The sequence below is a fragment of the Pistacia vera genome, unplaced genomic scaffold, assembly GCF_008641045.1.
Source record: "Pistacia vera cultivar Batoury unplaced genomic scaffold, PisVer_v2 Contig503, whole genome shotgun sequence".
NCBI lineage: Eukaryota > Viridiplantae > Streptophyta > Magnoliopsida > Sapindales > Anacardiaceae > Pistacia > Pistacia vera.
Genome location: NW_022196339.1, coordinates 1,120,670 through 1,140,473, shown reverse-complemented (window position 1 = coordinate 1,140,473; position 19,804 = coordinate 1,120,670). Strand labels below are relative to the sequence as shown.

The 19,804-nt window shown below is 30.7% G+C and overlaps 1 protein-coding gene across 13 annotated transcripts; it reads left to right on the top strand.

Annotated features, from left to right (window-relative positions):
• Nucleotides 1-5,657: 5,657 nt before the first annotated feature.
• LOC116105753 (probable helicase CHR10) lies at nucleotides 5,658-16,452 on the top strand. 13 transcript variants are annotated; one of them, XM_031392171.1, is made up of 7 exons: nucleotides 5,658-5,972; nucleotides 7,700-8,209; nucleotides 8,406-8,537; nucleotides 8,907-9,087; nucleotides 10,572-10,624; nucleotides 11,381-11,486; nucleotides 16,433-16,452. In XM_031392171.1, exons 2-6 carry the CDS (start codon nucleotides 7,934-7,936, stop codon nucleotides 11,474-11,476), a joined length of 738 nt encoding a protein of 245 aa, XP_031248031.1. In that variant the 5' UTR covers nucleotides 5,658-5,972; nucleotides 7,700-7,933; the 3' UTR covers nucleotides 11,477-11,486; nucleotides 16,433-16,452. The 13 variants fall into 13 exon arrangements, 7 of the variants coding, with proteins under 7 accessions (XP_031248031.1, XP_031248030.1, XP_031248029.1 ...); XM_031392170.1 differs by lacking the exon at nucleotides 16,433-16,452 and adding an exon at nucleotides 12,604-12,643; XM_031392169.1 differs by lacking the exon at nucleotides 16,433-16,452 and adding an exon at nucleotides 12,139-12,445.
• The last annotated feature ends 3,352 nt before the right edge of the window (nucleotides 16,453-19,804 follow it).

Genomic DNA, 19,804 nt, shown 5'->3' with positions numbered 1-19,804 from the left:
TTTTTGTGAGGTCGAGCCGGGCTAGCCCATAATTTTTTTAATTTTTAATTTTTTGTTTCTTAATTTTTTTTCTTTGTGTAATTGTTTTTAGTTAACTTTTCAAATATCAATAATTCAATTAAATTATTCTTTTTTTTGTTAACATTTCAAATATTAATTCAAATTTAATACTACGAAATTGTAATATAAGAAAAATTAGATTTATTCATTATCAAAAAAAAAAAAAATAAGAAATTATAACAATTATTACCTCGTTAAAAACCTTACCAAAAAAAAAAAAAAAACCAATTGTTAACAAAAACTTGGTAAGGAAAAAAGAATGCAATAATTGATAATTAATTTACAATTTTCAAAACAACTAATTTGGGGGTTGACTAGGACCTTCTCATCCATATAATCTATATTACAAAATTGAAATAATTCTATTAAAGTATCGTTGACTACCTTGTATTAATCCTGATGGCACGACCGTTCTCAATCTTGAAGACATGTGAGGACTTCAATCATTTTTTGTGAAAGTTTAGTCCTCATTTCATTTAAAATTCTTCCATTTGCACTAAATGTTTGTTCGGATGACACGGTTGAGAGAGGAATAGAGAAAACATCCAGGGCAAGTCTTGGTAATACTAGAAAAATACATTTTCTGGTTTCCAATATTCTAAGATATCAAAGTTGGCTCTTTGTTGTGAATCTGCTGGTAACACGTTGAGGGTTTCCAAATATTGGTGAGGCTTATTACTATGCAGCTGCATGAAGGACAGTACATTCATTGTTGATGCTTCTGAAGAGGAGGCTGTGCTTGGGGTTTGAGTCCTCTTCAGCCTATTAAGTGCACTCTAGTAGTCGAAGTCTTTATTTGTTTCTTCTGATGCTACTTCCTCGGTATTTCGCCTCTTTACTGGTTCCCATACATGTTTTTATAGTGTAAATATACCTTTGCAAGATACTCTCTTACCTCTCCTAGTTGATTGACATATGCTTCGTCTTGTAGATTTTTAGTTAATGTGTCTAAACCATTTTCTAAACGTGCTAATTTAATTCTAGGATCAAATATACCAGCTAAATAATAAAGAAAATGAATGAGTTTCTAATATTTTTTAAATTTTAATTTCATTGCCTCTATTGGTCTCGCTAAAATTTCATTGTGTCTATTTTTTCTAAATAAATCTGAATTTTTTATAATTGTATGTATTACTAATCGATTAGTAGGATAATACAAACTAGAAAGTTGTAAAGTGGATTGGTTAAAGATTTTAAGAAAAGAATGAATTTTTTTTAACTATATGCCAATAATTTTCTATCAAATAATGAGGACTTCTATTATTTGCTACAAAATAACTAATTAAATTTGCATAAGGTAAACATGAATCAAGTAATAAATAAGTACTATTCCATCTAACAGACATGTCTAATGCAAAAGTTCTAGGAGACATATTTGATTTTATACAAGCATCTTGAAATTCAGTATTTCTTCTATTACTACTAGTAATCCAAGCTAAAGAATCCCTAATTCTATCAATATTATTTCTAATTTTTTTAATACCACTTTTCACAATTAAATTAATAATGTGATATGCACAGTGTTGGTGAAAAAATTTCAAATTATCATAAAAAGGAAAATTAATTTAAAAAAAAATCTATAGTTATACTATTAGCACTTATATTATTCAAAGTTAAACTTATCACTTTATGAACAACATCATAATCTTTTAAAACTTTAACAATTTTATTGTAAATTTGTTAACCACCATGATCCACATCCATTAATCTAAATCCCATAAAGATTTATTTAATTTACATTCGTTATTAAAATAATGACTAGTCACACAAATATAATCTTGTTTAGCTCTACCAATCCAAATATTGGTGGTTAGAGCCACACAAATCATAAGAATCTCGTTTATGAGGAGCACCAAGTATAGATCTTAGACAGAAAGATTAAAGAGCTCCGAAACAAAAGTATTACACTCGTAAAAGTCATATGGAGGAATCATAAGGTAGAAGAAGCAACATGGGAGTTAGAGCAAGATATGTGGAACCGCCATCTTGAGTTGTTCGTTTGAATTTCAAGGACAAAATTCTTGTAAAGGGGGGAGAATTGTAACGTCCACATCAAGGTAAGTAGCTTTACTTATACCCTTAGTTGAATTTTGTTAAAGTTATCTTGAAAAAATGTGAAGAAAATCCTTTAAGTTGTCATTAGGGGTAAAATAGTCTTTTCAATCATAATTAGTTGAAAATGTGGGGAGTGAAAAGTAGTCGAATTTCATGGAGAATGCAATGGAGACGAGGGCATTATTGTAATTGACTAAAGGGAAAAAATGAAATTTTATAGAAAGTGCAAGGGTAAAATGGGATATATATATATATATATATATATATATATATATATATATTAAGAGTTGAAGAATGAAACCCTAGCCATTTCTTCTCCTCTTTCATGCCACCTTTATTTTCAAATTCTCTCAATTTTTTCGATTCTTTTTCAAAGGAAACTCATTGATTTTGGGTTATTTTTAGTGAAATTTCAATCTTAAGCATTCTTAGGTAAGATCCTTGCACTAAGAAATGAGTTTTAATTTTTAAAGTGTTGAATTCTTATGATTTGTGTTTATGTATTTTATTTTTTTAATTCTAATTTCATTTTCCCAAACAATTTATTAAATCATTTCTAGTTGTAGTTTTAGAATAACTTTTAAATCCTTGAAAAAATGAATTTTTAATAAATCTTTCAAAATATTTATCTTCAGCCATATTAAAAGGTTGATCAATTGCAACAATATATAAAACTAATTGTTCCCTATATACATCAGAATTATAACGCTAAGTAGTACCTATATTAGTTATATGAGTTTGATTGATTTCTCTATTTTCACATTGAATAATATGTTTATTAGCATGCCTTTTTAAAGTACTAGTACTATTACCTGCATTAGCTTTATAAATATTTTCATAATACTTGCATCTTGCTTTCTTCACTTGAACTCCATTTTCTGTGTCGTAAAACTTATCGAAATGTACCCAAACGTCTGATGTGTGCTTGTCGTTGGTTTCGACAGCAGTTGATGAACTTGCTTCTGCTTGAGATAAAATTGGACGAGGATGACGATTACAATGATGACTTCTAGAGCCACTGGGAGCTGTAGCAGCATGGGGAGAAAGGAGGGAATATTATAAGGTGTATCGGATTCTGAGAATGGGAAAGCATGACTATTTGAATCTACTGCGTTTATGTTAGTAAATTCAGGGGGACTAGGATAGTTTCTTTCATCATCGAAATTGATGGGATGGAAATATTTATCCATTGTATTTAAAAAAAAAAAAAAATTGGATACAGAAGAAATAAAAAATTAAAGAAGGAGAATTGGAATTTGAAAATATGAATTGAAAATTGCAAAAACTAATAAAAATTAAAATGAGAGCAAATTGACAACAAAAAGAAAAATTGAGAGATTTCAATAGAGATTTGAGAAAATGAGAGAATTTGGGATGTGAGAAAATATGAGAGTTTATGCCTATTTATAGAAAAAAAAAAAAAAAAAGGGGGAAATAAAATGACAAAAAATACCCCTCTAACGGCTATAAAATGACTATATTAAAAGGGGTATTTGAAAAAAAAAAAATTAATTTTTTTCGTCCAACCCATCAGGTTGGCGGTTGCCAACTTGTGGGTCAACCTGGCGTATTGGAGGTTTTTTTTTTTTTTGTTTTGAAAAAAAATATAATCCGCTGGGTTGACCTATGAAAGCCCAGCCTGCCGATGGGGTATATGTTGGTCGGGTTGAACCCAGCTTGCCTTTTAGGCGGTCTGGGTTGAACCTCTCTTGATGTGGGCCGGGTTAGGGTTGACCCGCCTAACCCGGCCTATTTGTTCCACCCCTAACTAAAAGTAACTGTCAACTAAACTTTTTTATTTGAAAATTTCGGGGAAGTCAATAAAGAAAAAACCCAAGATAATTTTCTTTTATGGTTGGGGCATTACTTTACATTTGTTCCAACAATATTACCGAGTCACTTTGTTTGCTCATTTTGCTGTCTCTATTTCATAAATGATGTATCTTTCTTTATTGTGGATATCTTCTGCTCCTCAATAGTGAGATCCAATATCAAAGCTAGTAAAGTCTACACGATGATTAAATTATTATCAATGTGTCATCTATGTCCTTATGACATAGTATTTTGCTTGGATTGACAAAGCGACATGTTTTAAAAAATTTCTATCTAATGCTGTCATGCATTATTACGTATTAAGTGATCTATGGTTGTATGCTTGCCTATGCATATCTATTGACTTTGGTGGATTTCCATTTGATTCATTCACATTATTTAATGCTCTTTAGTTTCTTGTTCTTCAATCTTGTATAGTTTTTTGTTGTAATACAGTTTCTTTGTTTTTTTTTTTTTTTTAATAAATGCTTTTTAGATCATTTATTGGTAATCATTGTAAGTTGCACTGCCACATTGGTCTTGTGCTTGTCTAAAGCGATCAGGTTAAACCCTGAATGTGATACACTCACATAAACACATTATAAACAAAATATAGAATAATTCTGAGGTATGTTATAAAGACTTGTTGCATTTATGGACAGTCAATATGTTGCTTGTCAGTGTCATTTGTAGATAGCATACATATATGTTGGAAGATTAGTATTTTATTTTTAAAATATTATAATATAACTTGCTTGTCAATGCCATTTGCAGATAACATCTACATCTGTTAGAAGATTATTAATTTTTTTAATATTAAAAATTAATTGGTATTTTGTATTGCAATCAAGCTGAAGGTTAACCAGATAGTTGTTGGAACAGTTCATTGGTTGATCAGTTTATGAATCTTGTGGTTGACAACACAGTGGAGGTGAATGTCATTAAGAAAACTGATATAGGATGGTAGTGAGTCTCTGTCTTTTCCTGCTGCTAGTAGATAATCAACTACGAATAAAGTAATGACATTGCAACAGTCTTTTCTAATTAATTTTTGTATATAAACTGTGACTTAAATCAGATGTCACTTAGGACATTCTATGAGTTAAAAAGCCTTTTATGAGTTAATGAATTTCCCTTCTTTTTTCCACACTGTTTTTTCGTTTGCTAAGTGTGACAAATGGTAGATTGTCGAGGATGGCCAAATTCACACCAAAACTTAAAGTCCTTAAATATATCGGTGAGAAATAACACGTCCATATTACGCGTAACAATGTTCAAGCAAGTAAAAAAGAAGTCTTCATCATTTAAGGTGAGTTTTTTTTCCTAGTATGTGGTATCACATATTGAATTTTTTAATGACCATCTCGCCCAAAAGAATTGCGAAAAGCCAAAAGCTTTAGCAGCTCTTTTATATATAATACTCATTTGAAATAATAAAAGCTTTTACGCTTTTTCAATATCTTGTCAAATCGAACAATAAAACGAACCCACTAGCAACATCATCGAGCCCGACCCGGACCATTGACTCACCGAGATCACCACTTATTTGAGGCTATTTCAACCCAGGCCAATGACTCTTCAAGCCCATCTAAGAATGGCCCAAGCCTAACAATCCCATATAGAAGAAAGTTGAATCGTCCTAAGCCCAACCCAAAATAAGAGTCCATCTCTTGCACTTTCTCATCTACCACTATCCTTTCAAGTTCTGCTCGTCTTCTTGACGGCTTAATGTTAAATGTCTTCAAAAGAGAAAAAATAAAGAGACCAAATTATCCCTTTTTGAAGCATCATCAGATTCAGACCACCATGCTAATCAGAAAGCCATTTCAACTCATTCAGAAGTTTTATTTATTTATTATTATTTTAAAAACTTTTACTTTTTCAATTATCGACTCCAACGGCTCTTCATTAACAAGTGCATTACAAGACCCAGAGTTTGAGTTCCATATTTCCGGTTACACCAAATGGAAGGAATCAGTTTTATTCTTGGTTAGGGTTTCCTTTTCAAAATAAATGAATAAATCATTATACATTTTGAAGATGAGGTATGAAATTCTCTTAGTTAATTGCACTGGCTCTCTATTTTATTTGTTATGTTTTATTTCATCGTTGATTTAGATTTCTTGTTTAGTTCACTGTTATGATTGTGTTTTTGGGTTTCTGGTAAATTGATTATTGTGTTTTTCTCGTTGGGGTTATTTTTTAGTTTGTTGTAATGGTGGTTGTTTAAATCAGGTAGTATTTGGGTTTTTGGTAAATTTATTATATTGTTTTCTTGTTGGGATTATGTTATGATTATATTAATCTTTCTCAAATGTTTGGTTCAGTTTATCTATGGATGTCAGATTATAAAATCCTATTAACATTTCTGATATGTTGTCTCCATTCAATTTATACTGTTCTTGAGATCCTGTTATGGGTTCCATAGAACTGAACTATTTCTTAGACTTCTTGGATATTCCATTGTACATCCATGAGAGTTTCCGTTTTGATTTTCTAATTTCATGTACTCTGCATAAATTTCCTATTTCAATTTTCTATGTGTATTTTATATATTATCATTGTTTTTTTTTAGATTGAAATATGAAATTACCAGAAATAGAAATTTGGATTGTGCAAAAATGTTTGGCTATTGGGGGAATAACATCGGTACTAAATGGGATTTTTGGTGGGTAGTTTAGTCATTAAGACAGTATCAAGATTGCCTTTCTTTTTGGTTTTATTCCAAAAATCTCTGTTTTTCGTAATATCTAGGTTTCTAAGGAGCATTCCCCAATTCCTTCCACTTTCAGCAACTTTCTTATTTATGGGGCTTGTGCTTTTAGCTTCCATATGTACATTTTCTATAAGTTGAAGCTATGTAAAATTAATGAAAGATGCAATTAATGGAACCAGGCTGACTTTTTTAGTCCTTGAGTTTGGGCACTATTTTGTGTTACTTTTAGTAACGCTCGACTAAACTTTGTTATTTGTTAAATATGGGGAAGTGAGTAAAGAAAAAACCTAAGATAATTTTCTTCTATGGCGGGGGCATTACTTTACATTTGTTCCAACAATACTACTGAATCACTTTGTTTGCTCATTTTGCTGACTCAAGAATAAAATTATTATAAATGTGGCATCTATGTCCTTATCATTTTTTTTTTTTTTTTGGCTTCGATTGAAAAATTGACATTTTTTAAAAGAATATTGTTTGCTTTTTTCATGCGTTATTACTTATTAAGTGATCTATGGTTGTATATTTACCTATGCATATCTATTTATGTTAACTTTGATGCATATCTTCTGTGGATTTCCATTTGATTCTTTCAAAGTATTTATGCTTTTCTAGTTTCTTTTTCTTCAATCTTATATAGTTTTTGTTCTATTACAGTTTCTCTGTTTTCTACCTTCTTTCTTTTTAATAAATGCTTTTTAGATTCTTTTATTGGTAATCATTGTAAGCTGCACTGCCACATTTGTCTTGTGCCTGTCTAAAGTGATTAGGTTAAACCTTGAATGTGATACACTCCCATAAACAACCATTATAAACAAAAAATGAGAATAATTATGGGGTATGTTCCATAGACTTGTTGCATTGATAGACATTCAATCTATTGCTTGTAACTGTCATTTGTAGATTGCATGGACATCTGTTGGAAGATTAGTAATTTATTTTTAAAATATTATAATTCAACTTGCTTGTCAGTGCCATTTGTAGATAGCATCTATCTGTTGGAAGATTATTAATTTCTTTTTAATATTAAAAATCAACTGGTATTTTGTACTGCAGTCAAGCTAAATGCTAGCCGGACAGTTGTTGGAACACTTCGTTGGTTTGATCAGTTTATGAATCTTGCGGTTGACAACATAGTGGAGGTGAATGGCAATGAGAAACTGATATAGGGATGGTAGTGAGTCTTTGTCTTTTCCTGTTGTTAGCAGATAATCAACTTCTAATAGAGTAATGACACTGCAACAATCTTTTCTAATTAATTTCTGTATACAAACTGTTGAGTTAAATTAGATGTCACCTAGGCCATTCTGTGAGTTAAAAAAAGCCTTTTATTCAATTTTGAGTCATGATACTTATCATCAATGGAAATGGTTTGTGTTAATGATTTTCCCTTCTTTTTTCCGCATTGCTTTTTTGTCTGCCAAGTGTGATAGATGGTTGGCTGTTGGAGTGGCCAAATTCACACCAAAACTTAAAGTTCTTAAATATGTGGGTGAGAAAGTACACCGGTGCAGTTTACACAAAATAATGTATGAACAAGTAAAAGAGAAGTCCTCATCATTTGATGTGAGTTTTTGTTCCTAGTATGTGGTGTTACAAATTGAATTTTTTATGGTTGGAATTATATGTTAACTTAAGTGCATTATGGAAAGTTTTTCTCTTTGTTGGTTCCCAAGTCTTTATTATGGTTTACTGATTTCATTTGTAAATATTCTCTTGTGTCTGTTTTAATAGTTTATTGTAACTTAAAATTCTTTTGCAGGTATCATCATCACCTTTTGATATACTGTTGACCGCATGTGCTATAGCCTTGATGGTTCAGGACTTTCAATCTCAAATACCTTGGTACTATGCCATAATTGATGAATCCCAAAGACTTGAAAACCCTTCCAGTGTACATTTGAGATTAATATATTCAGTAACATATATTTTTGCGGTAGCAATTGTTTGCTGGCAAATTACTTTTACTTTTAACAAATGTAGGAGATGCTACTGTCAATCATCAGATATGACAAATATATAATGAATGTAATGATAGTAAGACAACTGCATGTTTGTAAATTCTTGATCTGTTCTCTCTATTCTTCTCCTTTCTTTTCTCAGCTATACAGGGTGATTACTAGTGTGAAATCTGAGTAAATTTCTGCTAGTTGTGTAAAAGACAACTAGATCTGAGTAGGTGAAAAGTAATATTTTAATGCAAACATTTTTTTTTTCCTATGATTTTCTCATTCAAAAGACTTCAATGATTGAACCACAACAGATTCTATATAAAGTCCTCAGAGAGCGGTTTGTCATGCCGAGAAGATTGTTGATGACTGGCACACCTATTCAAAATAATCTTTACCAACTTTTGGCTTTGATTCATTTTTGTGTGCCTTCAATGTTTTGGATACTGGAAGAGTTCCTTTCTACTTTTAATGAAGCAGGACCCTGTTTATCAGGTTATTTTCTTACTTCATGAATAGGTTGTGCAACATTGATGAAAAATGTCTTTAATTTTTCCTATTGTAATTCTGGTATGGGTTATTTCACCAGTTGTCCTTTTTTTAAAAATAAAAAAAACAAAAAAAACCTCTATAACCCCATGATGCAATTACAATCGGAAACAAGACATCTTAGAAATGAACTTATTTACACAAAAATAATATTATGTATTGGATATTGAAATCAGGGTTCTATTACATTGTTCATTTTATATTTCTGTACCCTGAGGCTCAAATTAGTAGATTGATGCATATGCTTTTTAATTACTCTTTTTTCCTAAATTAGATCACTGAACTTACCATGTACTTGTTCCTTTTTATTCTGCTTCTTCTCGGGAAGCTGGGCATTCGCTTGTTTTTTTGTGCAACAAAATCTATGAATTATATTGTTACCTTATTTATGCAAGGACAAGATCAGTGCTTGTGTAATCATGTAATCTTGGGCGTGATAAGGGTAGTATAAGTAATGCTCTTTAATCAATGGCTTTTGCTTTTGTGCAATCATATAATCCTGGGCGTGAAGTCCCTTGGAGTCATATATCTATTCATGACCTGGAATGTTGTTTATCAAATGAGTCATTCTCAGAACTCTAGTTATTCATTGCGCACTTGGTTAAGTTTGACTTGAATTGAATATGTGTTCATTTATCTTGATGACTGATTAGATGGCCTAGTTTCTTCATGTTTGTAGAAGCAAGCTATGGTCTTCCTTTAAATATTTTGTCTTAGTGCTGAATTTTCAGAGATAGGTAGATTCTCACTGGATGTCATTGCTTCATTGTAGACACTATATTTTTTCAAGATACCTCATTTATTTTCAGGGCTATTTTAGTAATTTTGTGACTGCTTTTAATCCATTCTTTTCACATCAGCAGGTAGTTGAGTAGAGGATCTCTAATCTCACTAGACTTGATATGTGATTTTTCTTTTCTTGTACACTAAATTGTTTATTTAATGTTTGTGAGAAAGGCTTCTTTTATCATCTCAGGTTGTGGTAAAAGTATGGACTATTGGAAGCATGCATCTTCTGGTGCATTCTTCCCTCTGAGTAAAGCACACCTTTTAATTTTTCTAACACAGGGTAGGAGATGGGTCAGTTGTTTAAACAAGATAGACTCACCAGTCAGGCTGTTGATACTGAAGTAGCTAGAGACATTAGAGAAGTTTACTTGATTTAGAGATTCCAATTATTTGTCATTAGAATTTTAATTTGCTAAATTATTTTGCTTAAGTGGCTCACTCCTTTATTATTGAACTCTTGGTGGTTCTATGTTTTGAATTATCCTCCTTTTAAACCTATGATTGAAATGAGTGCTGGGATATAGGAGAACAATATTTTAGAATGTAAGTTTCTAATTCCCAAAGCTCTCTTCATTGTTGGCCTAAATTTCTTCACTTTGTATTGATTTTCTTTTTTTCCGCATATCCCTTTCTACTTACAGGAGGGCACACCTATGGGGAACTACGAAATAGGATGCTTCAAGTTGACCATAAGTTAAGTATAGAAATGATTTTTTCCCCTTTTCTTGCTTTTAGTTTATTGGCAGTCTACTCTTGTTTGATTATATTGGTTGAAATTTATACACGTTTTATTTCTGGGAATTTCTTTCATCCTCATAGAAGGGTTAAAGTTGATTTCTTTATTAAAGTTTGAGATTATTATACATACATGATTTACTTAACTTTGCTATTCGGTTTTGTCTTCCATTGGTGATGACATAGACTGTGGTGTTTGCTTTTGTACTAAGGGTTTCTCAAGAAAACTACCTTGGTAGTGATGTAAGATGATTTCCATTGTTGTGTTTTTGTGAGCGGCACTCATACAGTGTAGGAATCACGTATCAAGATTTATTGTGTTGATAGGTGTGCTTCTTGCTAGCTGACTGATTTTATGTCATATCTCTTTTCATGTTCTCACTTAATGCACCTTGTTTCTCTCCTTTTTGGATATCAAATGCCTTAATTTTTTAATCTTTATATCTTCTTTCTATGTTGAAATAATACAAGGATTCTTACCTCTTTCTTAGTATTGAGCCTGAACCATTTAAGAAGGTAAACACCTAGTCAGATATCCTTCTCATCTAAGTTTTGTAGACAAAGGATGTGGATATCTGGACTCTACGTGTTCCTTTTGCCTGGAAAAGGAAAAAACTTTGCTGCTTTTGTTTGCCTGCAATTTGTATATTCCTTACTGCCTTCTTACATTGTTTCCTTCTAAACTAAATGTTGTTTCAATTGACTTCCTGATCAGGCTAATGGTAAAGTTGTAATTTTGGACCAACTGCTTAAGAAGTTGAATGTTTCTAGGCCTTGTGTTCTTCTTTTCGCTCAGATGACCCATACTTGATATCTTACAGGTTTGCTTTCCAAATCTTAATGATGTTAAAATTTCCATCTTCAGATTGAGTGCTGAAATTGATTTTGACAACTATGGTTACTACTTTTCACATACGAAGTAGGAGTTTTTGCAGTTACAAAAATATTCTTAAGGAGCACCCTCATTATAATATGCACCGAACTTGGTTGATATCTGATGATGATTTGTTTTGAATGGTTTGTGACTTATTGTTTGGTGCTGATAATTAAGTATGTTTCAATTGAAGCACAAATAAATTAAAGATCTTCTACTTTATAGAGTTATTTTTGTACCCATGTGTTAGTAATATGTATACTCAGGCCTCCTTCAAAGACTTAATTTTGATAGTAAGTTATTTGGTTGTTTGGATATTACATATTTATCAATTACTGTTGGTTAGGTGTCAGTTTAATAAAATTTGAGTATAACTTAGTTCTCTTTGATTTATTTCTATATGAACAATAGTGTAATGGTAAACATTTTGTTATTACTTTGGCATACAGTACTTGAACTGATTTTTGTGTTAATTGTTGTCATGCATTATCCATGAACAATGTCCTATATGCTTGATACCAGAATATATTGGACGGTTCAATATAAAATCTTTGATATATTTGTGGGGCTAATGCATACCCGTTATTTATGCAATGAAGTTTATATAAGGGCGTCTTCAAAGGGATGAGCATTTACTATTAGGGAGGTCATTGCTTCATTCATTGGCTAACCCTTAAGGATATAAGACATTGTAACTTCCTTGTTCAGATGTTAAGCCACTTATGTAGGTAGCAACAGTATATACATGTAAAAATTGTGGTTCTGAATAGGTAACTGAGTACAGGACCTCTGATCTCACTAAACTTGGATATGATTTATCTTTTCTTCTACACTTATTTTTTTCTTTAATATTTGTCAAATAGGAAGTAATTGCACACATTTGAGTGCCCATCCAAATGTTGTTAGATAAATATAGCAGCGGGGAAAGATATCCCTAAACTCAGATTATCAAAGTTTCTAAAGTTTCTAGAGTTTTCAATTTAATATGGTTTTAATCTTAGGATAGAATCATAACAAGCAAGAATATTTTGAGCATGATTAGGTAATATTAGATGATTTTTCAGGCTAAGAAAGAGTTGGCTACATATGTTCCAAAAGGTCACATCTCTCAGACTATGGTTTGTCATTTAAAAGAACTCATAGGAAAGGTTAGTACCTGTGCCTAATTTCCTAAAAACTCTGGAGGCTATATCTTATATTTCATTTGTGTATGAGAATAGCACCTAAACCTCAATAGCTAATGTTAATATGCACCAAGAATCAGTTTTACTGTAGTCTGATTCATATAAAAAACTTTGGATGAAGCCATAAACTCATGTTTGATGAAAAAGGGGCATTACAAAACCAATTCAACCCCTCATAAATCTCTCTCAACTAAAAGAGATTGGGAAGAGAATGTTTCTTAATGGGTTTAAAGTGAATAGTTGAGTGGTGTGAATATTCACAACTTGCAACTAGAGCCGGCGATGGGTTGTGCTAGCCCATGGCATGACACGGCTCGGTACGAAAAAAGCATGGACGACAAGACATGGCTTGGCATGAAAATATGCAAGTCGTGCCGTGGGTCTTAAAAAAACCCCTGGGCTGGGCCGGCACGACAAAAAAAAAATAAAATTAACAGTTATTTTTTAAATGTGCTGTTGAAGCCATTATGTGTGTGAATAAAGGTGAAAAAGTAACCCGCTTGGCTCGACCCGGCCCGGCCAACGACAGGTTACGAACTTTGGCGGGTCGGGCCTAACCTGCCCGCCAACAAAGGCAGGTCGGGTTAGGCCCGCCATTTTGGGGGAAATGGCTAGCCCAACCCGGCCTGCCAACCCTAACCCGCCGAGTTAGCCCGATTTTTTTATTTTTGTTTTTTTATTTAACTTTTCAAATAAAATAATTAACAATTTATAAATGAATCAATTATAAATGTAATTGTTTTTAATTAACTTTTTAAATATCAATAATTCAATTCAATTAATTTTTTTTTTTTTGTTAATATTTCCAATATTAATTCAATTTTAATATAATAAAATTGTAATATAAGAAAAATTAGACTTATTCATTTATCAAAAAATAAAATAAGAAATTACAACAATTATTGTTTTGTTAAAAACCTCACCAAGAAAAACCCAATGGGGGAAAAACTTGATAAAGAAAAAAGAGTGCAATAATTGATAATTAATTTACAAATTACATTTTACAAAACAACTAATTTGGGATTAGTTCACTAGGACCTCCCTCATTGACAATTATTCATTCAATTGATGAAACTTTAGCATAAGAATGAATTATATTTTATACAAAACATGAAAATTTGAGAATAAGATTTCAGTATTTAATTTTTTTTATATTTTATGTACCATAAAAAATAATAATAACAATGTGTCAAATATTACGAAATTTTATACATTTTAATATTTATGATTTATAAGTATAGTTTAATATTATTGTGTAAAATTATTTGTAAGAGTTCAATCATAATAGTTTAATTAAAAGAACTAAAAAAATGGGAGAAACTTGAAAAAAAATAATTAATTTTTTAATTTTTTTAATTTTTTTGGGCCAACCCGGCCCAACCCGATGGGTTGACTATTGCAAAAAAAAAAAAGCAACCCACCAACCCATATAGCAACTCGGCCCGCTTGGGGTTTGCTGGCGGGTTGGGTTCAACTCGGCCTACCATATGGGCGGTCCGGGTTGAACCCTCTTCATTGCGGGCCACGTTAGGGTTGACCCGCCTAACTCGGCCCATTTGTTTCACCTCTATGTGTGAAAGATTAGGTGGCGGTAGATTTTAAGTTTCAAAATCGTGTTGCTGAATATATAATATAAGATTTTAAGAATTTAGAAATTAATGAAAATAAAGATGTATAATAATTCTTAATCTTAATAATTCTTAATCCTAATTTCTAAGTTTATATTTATAATTTATAATTATAACTTATAAGTAATAAAAAGTATTGAAATTCAATTAATATTTCAATGTTTCATTATTTTATTATATTTTATAGTGATTATATATTTTTAAATAATATAAATACAAAATGTCACTAAATATAACATATAAAATATTTTTAAAATAATTATTAATAATAAATCAAAATTACCATTATTTATAAATATTAAAATTAAATATTTTTACAAAGCATGTGGATCGGCCCATGGCACGGCCCAAAGCATGGCATGATATTAATGAGCCGTGTCGTGGCCCTTTAAATTTTATGGGTCAGCATAACACGATAGGATATGAAACGGTGCGTCTTGGCATGGCCCACGAAACGATGGGCCTTGAATTTTTAGGCATGGCATAGCCCACTGCCACATCTACTTGCAACTGGTTCTTACTGTGTATATTCTTTAATTGTTTCAAAAATTGCATTCTTACAGATGGTTCATCATCTTATCTCGACCAAAGTTGTAAATCTTCATCTTTGATTTTACCACTCTGGTTCTGTCTGTTCATAGGTAGCTCAAAGTGATGTTGAATTATTTGAAATCTTTGTTACTATTTCGTACTCTAGTTTTAGAACACTTTGTTCGGCTTAGTAGCAGATACGTACTTGGAGGCCATGTCTAGCACTCATTTCAAGAAAAATAAGACGTGTAACCCATCTCCAGTACTTAATTACCATTAATGAGCATGTGAACAGATAGAGAAATAATGCTTGTTTCTTAAACCTAGTTTGAAGAAACATGCACGCTTGTATTGTGGCAAAGTATCTAACAAGGAGTAGCTTTCTGATTGGTCACCTGTTGGGATTTTTAAAAGAAGTACATAATTGTTTGGTTGATTAGCCCAATTGTATTGTAGCTTTAAACTCAGAGGAAATGAGGAAGAACATGTTGCTTATTTTGGCAGGGTATGGTGATACCTACAATAAGTTGGCACAGTCATGAGCTATCACCAAGGCCGTCTCAAGAATATTTGTGACCCTAGGCAAAAATTACTTTGGGGCTCTTTTAATAATATAAGCATATATTAAAAAATTATTTCAAATTTATTTTTCTTGCCTTTTGAGATGCAAAATCACTAATTAAATTTTTATATTCAAGTTTAGAAACCAAATCTTTTTCAATTGATAATATAGCCAAATTACCTGATCTTTCTTATAAGGGCAAGAGGTGGACGATGATCGGTAGGCTACTGGAATCAGTTAAGTGAGGGGTTTTGGAGAGGGGGCTGAGGGGATGAAGATGATGGTGTTGGGGAAGGTCAATGACAGCGGATATGTGCCGGAAATGGCTGTCACACGCAGTGAAGAATGAAAATGGGTTGTGAAAACCAACAAAAATTGGCCAAATTGGGGGTTATCAAGGCTAGGAAAGCATTTGGGTGGGAAATGATTAAGTGATGAATTCAGTTGATTTTGGTGAGAAAATTGACCAGAATCATCACTTTAACGCCGACAGCAGCACTATGGCAGTGTAGAGGGGTGGAGATGCAATATTTTCATCATTTTAGGGATTGAATAGGTGTTTTGGAATTTTAGACATTTAAATAACTATTTTAGTTAATTTAGGGGTGTGAATAGAAAATATGAAACATGGTTTTTTTGTACATTTATCAACTCATTTATGTAAAAAAATTATAATGAATTTGGGCCTTTTCAGCTTTTTTGGGGCCCTTTAGACTAGTTTGGATAAAAAATTATAAACTTTTTTAGGCCTAATGGTATTTCTGTAAATCTATTTTAAAAAATCTTAAAATAATTTTAGACGCCTTTTTGAGGCTTTTTTTTTGGGGGCCTTAGACAGGTGCCTCACCTGCCTACCCCTTGGGCCGGCCTTGGCTATCACGAGGTCTTTTTGTAAACTCAACTCTCATTACCTATGATTCCAATTTCTTTCTTTTTTATTTAATGAAAAAACATATGATGTTAAAACTAATAATTTTCTTTGTACAAGAATTTTTCAACATTCCAAGAAGTTGTATTTGTTATCAAAAGTGAAGTTCCAAGGTTGTTTAATTTTCGAAGTACTGGAGCTGCAAAAGATGAATTTCATAAGCCAGGAACAGTGATGGAAGAACCCAAATCCAGAAGATGTTCATCTTTGATTATGACGAAGAGAATGATGAACCAATCCCCAAAACATTGGAATTTCAAACTCTCGTACATGGAAAATATAGCTCAAGGTAATTGTTAACTATTTCTCCTATATTCCTTCTTCTTTTATAATTTTATGTATGATTTCATTTTGGTGTCAACTATATCATTTATATGTTCTACATGTTCATATAACTTAAAAGAAATCTAAGTTTGATATTGAAAAAAATTTAAACTAAACTTAATTTGTTATTAATATTTAAAATGAAATGAAAATCTCAATCAAATATTACTATTGTTATTGGTGATGACCATTTGTCAAAAAAAATTTAAATTAATGGTCAAAAAAAATTTAAAAAACTTAGATAGTGTGATGAACTTAACTTTGAAGATATTGTTCAAATTTCCATTTTGATTGAAGTAAACTAAGATGGCGTTTGTTCTTTCATTTAGAGCTGAATGTATATGATTGTTGAATATGTCTAAATATGTTTGTTTTTTTTTTCTTTGTTTGATTAAAATGATTGAGTTGTTTGTTTTTATATATTATAAACATCTAGATAACTGGTGTTTTGACACATATATCCTTATTAAGTTAATTTTATATTTTGTACTCTTATGATTGAACCTTCTCGGAGGATGAGTATGAAATTGAGAAGCTTGAGAGAGAGTTTTTGTAACATGAGATAGTGTTTGCAGTAATAAGGATCCTAAGTAATAATGTACAAGCAAAAGACATAAATAACTATTGAAAAGTAGTTTTTTTGTCTAAGTTCAAAAGAATCAGACTTGGGCTAGATTACAAGGTATTGTCCTGACAGTTTGAGGAAAACTGATATAACATATAACAAGGAAACTAATGTATACTAGAATTAAAAACCTATAAATATCTTTTTATTGTTTGAAAATAAATAGAGTCAAGTTAGTAAAGCAAAATAAACCTGAAAAATTCTAAAAGTTCTTGTATTGGGTTTTTCAATAAATAAAACTATTATTCATCAAATTTAAATTATCAAACATAAGAAAATTTAAAAAAAAATGTATATAAATTAAAGATAATTATGTAATTATATTGTTGATGTAATTTTAAAAATTTATTATAATAAAAAAATAAAAAAAATACTAAAAATACATAATGCATAAGAGTTATGTCAAAATTGGAATTATATAAAATTAATAAAGGTATTGTTGACAAAGTAATTTTTTTTTTTTTTTAATTGATTAAGATGTTTTTAGATTCTATTAAAGGTAAATATTTTAGCTTTTTAGTTATATTAGATAAAGAGACATAAACCAAAAAATAAACAAACCTAAAACCATCTTAATCTACTAAAATTAGTTACATTCAAACTTAAGATAATAAAACCAATAGGCCTTTGGTTGATCCTTTTTTAAAAAGTCAAATTAAGAAATTAAGAAAGTCAAAACTTAAGATAATTTGTCTGAGCTTATGAAAATTAGCTACTAAGTTTAGCTTATAAGCATTTGAAATTTTAAGCAATTATGTGTTTGGTTAAAATATTTATAAGTGAATGATAAGTAGTTGACATGTTTGGTAAAATGTGGCTTACAAGTATATTTTATTATAAAATGACTAAAGATGGTACTACATTAAACAAGAGTATACTATGAAATTTTAAAATTAAACAAAGATAATGTGGTAATATACTTGATCAAACTAAAAAAAAAAAAAAAGTACCTCTCTCCAACTTCTTTTTTTTTTTTTTTTTGCTTATAAGCTCAAAAAAATTATAAACAAACATGTCAATTTAATTTTAGAACTTATAAGCTAGTTTAATCAGCTTATAAGCTTAGACAAACACCCCCAATATAGCTTAAGCAAGATCTCTCATAAGATTTTTGGACACTTCTATCCCTGTCTCTCACAATTAATAACATGAATACCATTGCTTCCATAAATATGAATAAAAACTTTTGATTTATGAATGAAATGTATAAATTATTGTTTTTTGAAACAATATGGTATCAAAAGATATATAAAATGTTGCAAGTATGTTTGACGAAAAAAAAAATTATGCTAATTCAAATTAGATTGAAAATTCAATTTTTTTGGAAATTCGATGAAGTAACTTGGATTGTTTGAATGCAAAAACTCGAGTTGCTCAAGTTCGATTGCTCGAGTGAGGTATAAAATATTAACCTCGCTCAAATGGACCTTTTTGATACTTTATATAAGTGGTATTGATATCAATTATGTAAAATATCAATACCACCTATTATGTAAATATCAATACCACCTATATGAAATATCAAAAAGATATACTCGAGCGAGGTAAATATCATCATACCCCACTCAAGAAAAGAAGAAATTGGGTAGTTTAGAAATTAACTAACCGCCATTAAGCATATTATAAGCCACATGAATGATAAAAAGTTGAAAAAAAAAAAAAAAAAAAAGCCAAACATTTTTCAAACTATAGGTTTGGTTAAAAAAAAGAAAAAAAGGTAATTTTGTATCTAATTTGAGTTTGTTGGTTATAAAGGTATAGGGTACATAATTTTATATTTTTTGGGCCTTTCAACCAATTTGACCGAAATTTTTCTCTAACTGACCCATTATTATATTAATGCTTCTGAAAATTACTCAAACAATCATTTATGTATAACACAATCAAAAGTAATGGCAGGGTGTAACTGTAAGTGATTTAAAATAATGGGTTCCAAGATTCCTTATAATTGAGGTCTATTGGTGTTAGTCTAAATTTTTTACTGAAATTTAAAAACAAAAATAATTATTCAAAATATATTTTAATGCCTAAAGAATAATCTCGAATAATTTTCCAAATTTCAATATATTTTAATACTAACATTTCTACACAAGTTAAAAAAAAAAAAAGTCAAGAAGTCTCAAAAGTATTGGAGTTGGGGTTAATTCTAATCTTTTTATACTAGGAGAAAATATGCAAGAAGTTCCAAAAGAAATTGGAGTTGGAGTTTAGGTATCTCTAAAATGCGATATCCTTTTGGATGCAATAGAACATATAAGTACTAAGGGGGAAGATAAGCTCGGTTGTCGCATTGAAGAAGTGATGCAAATTGTAGAAGGAATTCCTGAATTCTGTTATTGATGATGAGCTATTTATGAAAGCTGCCGATATCTTAACTTACAGGGAGATGTTTGTTGCACTAAAGCAACAAAACAAACAAATTATGCGGCTTAAGCGTAAGAAATTAAGTTTTGATATCTCTTCAATGGTTATTATGTATGTGG